The sequence below is a fragment of the Protopterus annectens genome, chromosome 8.part0 (assembly GCF_019279795.1).
Source record: "Protopterus annectens isolate FY-2018-M chromosome 8.part0, PAN1.0, whole genome shotgun sequence".
In the NCBI taxonomy this organism is placed as follows: domain Eukaryota; kingdom Metazoa; phylum Chordata; order Ceratodontiformes; family Protopteridae; genus Protopterus; species Protopterus annectens.
In genome coordinates this window covers 503,626,904-503,633,668 of record NC_056741.1, presented here as the reverse complement: position 1 = coordinate 503,633,668, position 6,765 = coordinate 503,626,904, and the positions used below count along the sequence as shown (strand labels likewise).

The following is a 6,765-nucleotide window of genomic DNA, read 5'->3' as shown; positions in this document are numbered from 1 at the left end:
TCTGTTTGTTATCATGTATACATTAAAGGGTTAAACTGCTCTTAGCTGAGAAGCAGGAAAACATATGAAAGATATTCAACTGTATGTAATGCATTTTGTGACTGGTACAAGTTTCAAGCAAAATTACAGATAAAAAAACAGGTGCAGGGAGAATCGGAAGACAGAAACAATTTCCCATCAGGAAAGACTACCTAAATGTTTAAGCTTATTCACCTTGAAATAGAATACAATGAACAGACTGTATGACATCAGACAAATACCAAAGTACTAACTTTGAAAGTTCAAAACAGACTGCAAATTCCAAAGGCTGTTTTCATAAAAATGCATATAAAAGACATTAAAAGTGTAAGATGTTAGATGAGATTTTTTGTTAGCTCTGGCACATGTAGGAACACGTTTGTTCTGAGATATCATTCATATGTGTGTTGAGAAGTTAAATCTGGTACATTAAAAACTGTAAACTGTGACACTATCGTCTGTGTCTTCTGTTACACAGACAAGTTATTTTATTAGTAACTGCACAAAAGTTAATATATATAGTGCTGAAAAGGTTAATAGTCTGCAAAGCTCAGTGTATTAATCAGACTTTGGTTTCAAGACAAGCTGCAAATTTCCAGCAGGCAGTGCAATCAGTCATCTTCATTAAATAACTTTTCAGATGCTATTATACAGAATAAGTAATCTAAAGGCCATGCATGAATACATTTTAATTATAATTTTAATATGAACAATACTACACATAATGAGAAAACACATTTTTATTGATCTGTTTCACATAATTAGTGAAGAAGATTCAGGACAAGAGGCAGGAAGGTTCTTTCCATGAAAACTAAACAAAATATGGATTTCCATCGAATTTACCAGAGTAAGTAGATTTATTCTGTCTGGTAGGTGTTCAGTACATTATCAGTTTATTGAGCCATGTTTTTTCTAGGCAAATAGAAGACTTGCAGTTAAGTCTCCCCTTTCTTTTTCTGTCAGATGTAATTATTGTGACATCACTGAAACTTCATTTACTAGCAGTTCCTCGTTTTACTGTTAAGGGGTACTAAGAAGTGTTATTCTACTTTCTTATAATACATGTTCACGTTATTTGATATTCACAATGTTGTTTTAGAAAGTGGGCTAATCATTTGCAATATAAAGTATTAAGTTTAGTTCTTGTAGTCTCCTGTTCTCTTTCCCTTCACTTTTTCCCTCTTATTATAAATGTTGACAGTGACAAAAGTATTCGTTTGTACTCCTGGCGGAAATTCTTATTAAAAACTCCATAAACAATACCATTAAGGCAGCTATTAAAGGATGCACAAAAGAAACCAAGAACAAACAACCAGTCTGGAAAATGCGGTGCTTTTCCCGGCGAGCTGAAAACTCCAATCAAACCAGGGATATTTAATGGGGCCCAGCAGAATGCAAAACCTACAAATACTGCAAACATTGTCAGAAAGCTCCTCATATCTGTGGAGTGGAGAGTTTGTTTGCTGTCTTTTTTGAGTCTGTATTTGACTTGAATGACCACAATCCAGATATTTGCATAGCACAGGATTACAATACTTACTGGCAAAATAAAAAGGCCAACTGTATTACCAATAGTAAGTGCTTTATTTACACTGGGTAAAAATGTACAAATGTATATTTGTGGGTTATATTTTAAAGCTCCCAGTAAGGGATTTGGTAAAGTTAAAATGATGCTAATTGTCCATGTCAGGAATATATAGCAGTAGGTGTTCTTCATGGTGAATATCTTGTCATATTTCATCCCATGACAAATGCAGCACCAGCGATTGATTGCTATCACCATGATGTTATACAGAGAAGCACTGAAACTCAAACCTTGAAAGAAAGCTGAAATCTGACATTGCATTTTTCCAAACTGCCACTGGTTTTGTAAAATAGATCTGATCATCAAAGGGTATGGGTAAACAGCACTAAGGATATCAGCTGCAGAAAGACTGATAACAAACATATTACCTAAAAAATGAAAAAAAAATTGCTTTCTATTTGATAGTCATTCATTTCTTTAATGCATACCTTACCTAAGTTAATATCACAGGAAAGGTACAGTTTATTCAGGCAAGGTGACAATATAAGGCAGAATCAATCCTTGAAAATTCACCAATCGATTGCAAGTTTCAAACAGAAATGCATGTGCATGTAAACACAGATAGATAGACACCCCCACACACAAACACACAGACTTGCGCGCGCGCACACACACACACACACACACACACACACACACACACACACACACACACACACACACACACACACACACACACACACACACACACACACACACACACACACACACACACATTACACAACATTCGGAAACACCCACCCATTAACCAAAAGCCAGTGTAGCAGATTAGCAAGTCACACATTGATAAATCCGTTGGATATTGTAGAAAACTTTTAGAGTCTGATAATATCCATTTGGACATATTGAACAAATGCAGACCACACAAAACAAAAACCTCAGCTGAGAATAAAAACAGAGAAAGAAGCTCTCTTAGGCAGCAGTGCTAATCAGTGCACCAATCTGCTGCTTATTTCAATAAAGTTTCCATGACAAAATAAAGCAAACAGATGAAACAAGGCCATGATAGGTCAGTTTTAAGAGTTTGTTTGGACAATGTAATTAATCTGAGCAATTATTTGTTTGTTGTAGTCAATTCACTGAATCACACCACTGATTCTAGCATCCTGTACCAAGTCACTAAATATTCCATAATATGGAGGACTTTTGCAAGAGGCTTAACTTTAAAACTGAGTTGATTTAACTCTAAAATAAAGTAGAATTATTACTCTGTGAAGTTGACTTGTCTGATTTGTTGAATCACACTAAGTAACTTTTGTAACTTTATGTTGCAAAAGGTTCAGAATTGTGTGTTTTCATAAAAATCTTGCTATCTAATATTGTTATTATTATCTTTAGTAAGGAGATGGCTCATTTAAATCCCACTGCACTCTCCTTTTAAAGTTATAAAGACTGAGGGATTAAAGTGGTTCTAGATGACCCCCGCCCATGAACAGGATTAAACAAATGCATATTATGAAGCATTGGTAATACACTATCTCTCTTTCATATTTTTCAGTATCCTCTATGGCACCTTTTCGAAAGGGTGATATATTGCGGGGCTGTCTCCACACTGAGCCAATGTCTCATTTGCTGTGTATTTGCAAAATCAGAATAGAAAGCCGGCACACAGTTACAGAAATCATTTTTAACGCCTCACCAAAAATATATTGTCAGTCTATTTAATTGCCTCACACAATAATAATAATCAAAACATAACCTGTGCAATGAAATATAAATTGTTGAAAAAAGTATGATAAAAAGAGACATGCTCATTGCCTTAGAACTATTAGTTCAGTATCAGTATATAGAAGATATAATCAGTGCAAAATCACTGCAACAACCAGGCTAACCTAGCAACTTCATGCTACCAGCATTCACTAGAGATATAGACTCTAAAAAGAGCAAGAACTTTGTTAAAGTAGCATAGTGCATCATAGCAAGCAGGATGTGAGGCCTACATTGTTTCTCAGAAATATAATGTATGAATGCAAAAAAATTAACATTAGTCATTTTATACTTTGATAGAGATGATCATAAGCTAGGATGTCCTTATATCATAATACTTTTACTAGTATTTTTCAGAAGACATTTGTAAATGCACAGAAAAAGTAATAGAATTTTCTCCTAGCCATCTAGTTTTGTGCAACAATAAAAAGATCCATGCTGAAAGCAAGCTGAAAGCTTAACTTTGTTCCAAAAATTATACATTGTGAGAATGTCATGATTGCTAATAAAATAGAAAGTTATTATTTTAATAAATGCACAGCACCATTCAAACTTAATATTGGCATAGAACCAGAAAATACAATATAAATCTGCCACTAAATCTGTACCATAAAATGAGTATTCTGAAGGTGCCCTTTTATGTAAATTGTTTCACTTAGTAAGCATCACACTTCATGCATTGACATGAATAGCTATGACTACAGTTTGAATATGTTAGGAATGTTTATGGATTTTTTCTGTATTTCTTCCCAAGTCAAATATACATTTGTATCATTAAATGCTTAAAACAATAGATAGATACATTAAATGCAAGGTAATATACTGAACTGTGAATCAAATTATATAATAAATACATGAAGTACTGCAATTTAAAAGAATTTAACCAAGAAGAAACGAGAGTTACTTTTTCACTTTTCAAAGAAAGAACGAGATGAGAAATTAAATAGTGTAGAACAAATCAATTTTAATTATGGGTGTGAAATTGTAGGGACTTCTATTCCATATTACGACACCTACAGACATGATGCACAGGAAAACTAAAAATGTCAATCATTTTTCATTTGCCTGTATATTTTTGTTTTTCTATAACGGGTGAACTTTCATACATTCAGTAATAAATTCGACATCTTAATATAATTCGGTAAGTGTGAAATCATAGGATTTAAAAAGAAAAGAAGCGTGACAGATTTGCTTGGTAGTTTCTTCAAGAAAGCAGTTATTTTCTGATACATACAATGTTCCTGAATTCAGTCTTTGGAAACTCAAAGTGGAGTATTTATTTAAATGGCACAAGACTGTAACCATATTCTGTCATTCTGGATACAGGCAAAAGCTAAACTAGACTAGAACTACTGAGACCACCTTTTCATTTTGAGTCCCTAGTAATATTTAAGTTACAACAGATTAAGAAGTTTAAATGAATGTGAGAAAATAATATGAAAAGTGTTTATTACTGGAAGCAAGCTCAAGCTATTAGAAGACAAAAACTAAAAACGAGTTGAATCAGAATAAATCCTGGCTAAGGCAGAATCCAAGTCATTTGTAATGGAGGATTATATTTCACATCTAAATATTTAAGCTCACCTAACAAAGTAGTTGCATTAGCAGCAAATAAAGGCTGAATCAGAATTCCACAGCAAGAAGCTCGGAATAGTATAGATTTTTAGAAGTCATTTATAGATTGTTGCACTGTTATGCTCGGAATATTTTAGCAGTCTTACTTTGTTTGAATTTTTGGAAATAGAAAAGAATGTCATTGTCAAAGGAAGCAATGTTGAAATAAGGGTTTCTGATTTTAATACATTTAGTGTCTATATCTTGAAGAATTCAAGAGAAAAAAACAATTAAAATGATAAAAAGGAAGGCAGAAGAGATAACCTTTCTTATGCCAGTTAAAATCTTAATTGGAAACATAAGCTGTCCGTTAATTTACAGACATTTCAAAAGTGAATAATAATACAGATGTAACAGCTTCATAGAAAAAGTAGCCGTTTCTAGTATAACACATAGGAATGGTACATGAACTCAGACAAGTGTTTTACAACAGTGAGCAATAAAAAAAATGCCTGTTGCTCTTCATGTTATTTACTTTGGAAAAGTAATAACTCTAACTTTGTCATTGCTCAGATATGGTCAAGACTCCATGAAACGATATTGCAATTTAGAAATAACCAAATCTAGAAACAAATAATTATGTTTGCCAAAATAAAAAAACATATTTTTCTAAGTTAATAAAGAAATAGGTTGGTAATTTTTAATACATAGAACCTCAAAATGTGGTTTGAAAATGACGACAGTCTTGGACTGCCTGAGGCATCTATCTGCATTACTACACAATTTAATATGATTTTCAGGATCCCTGTCAGTTGGTTGAGTTTTCAGAAACTCAAAATTCATATGGTTGAAACCATATGATCAAGTTTTTGAAAACTCAAAGCTTTTGAATGGAGATTGCGGTTCAGTGAGGAATGGGAAATCTCCACTTTTCTTCATTGTAGTGCAATCTCAGACTTGGTATATATAATTTGCAGGGGAAGTGGAGGGCATGGGGGCTTAACCCCACCCCCCACATTAATGCAAAAAAAGTACATTTTGTGTATGTTTTTTTGTGTGTGTGCATGTGTGTTTGTGTGTGTGTGTGTGTGTGTGTGTGTGTGTGTGTGTGTGTGTGTGTGTGTGTGTGTGTGTGTGTATTTTTTTTTGATGTTCAAGTTTTCTGAAACTTGATCTTATGGTGTCATCCATATGAATCCCGGGTTTCTGAAAACTCAATCATCTGACATAGGTATAATCTTCATCTGTAATAAAATGAAAAAAAAAAAGCTGTAGAAGAGAAATAAAAACTTGCGTTCCAGTCCACAGCAACAGTCCCTTCATGCATAGACTGCTTCATGTGAAATAAACAGTAAATGATGCTAAGCAGCTATGTGCTAGCTCTAGCCTTTCACAAGGGATAACAATAATTCTTATCTAAGGATGTAACTCATCTTCATATTTTTGAAAAGAATGTAACAGATGAGTTATACCCACTATACACAGATGTCAGATAGCAATCATCTAATGTTATATTTTCTGTGCCAAACAAGTGTCTGTAATATTTATAAAGCATGGTAGAGACACTGAGCATTATGAACATAAGCTGCTATTTTTTATGGCGAGATGGCCAGCAAAACATAGCTAATTATATAACAAAACAGTAAAGCTTTAGTATAATTGCTAATTGTGTCTAAAAGTGGTGTCATTGTGTTATTTTAAGGTTTATTTTATCATGTAAAGCCATTGCTTCATGTACATTTCTATGTTCACTCAGATCACCGTTTTCTTCCTTTCATGTTACTTTTAGTCTACAAACCTGACTGTTGGCAGTGGTTAGCTTCAGAGTAGACTTTTCAGTGATGACATTACTGTTATATTATCTCTTCATCTTTGATGCAGCATACCCTGCTATTCATCTG

General features: G+C 33.6%; 1 protein-coding gene across 1 annotated transcript in view; it reads right to left on the bottom strand.

Moving 5' to 3' along the window:
• Positions 1–1,186: 1,186 nt before the first annotated feature.
• Positions 1,187–6,765, bottom strand: part of LOC122808278 (melatonin receptor type 1C-like) — a 69,566-nt gene continuing 63,987 nt past the window's right edge. Inside the window, exon 2 of the mRNA XM_044079242.1 lies at positions 1,187–1,971. Coding sequence (XP_043935177.1) covers positions 1,187–1,971 — 785 coding nt within the window. The remainder of the gene's footprint in view (positions 1,972–6,765) is intronic.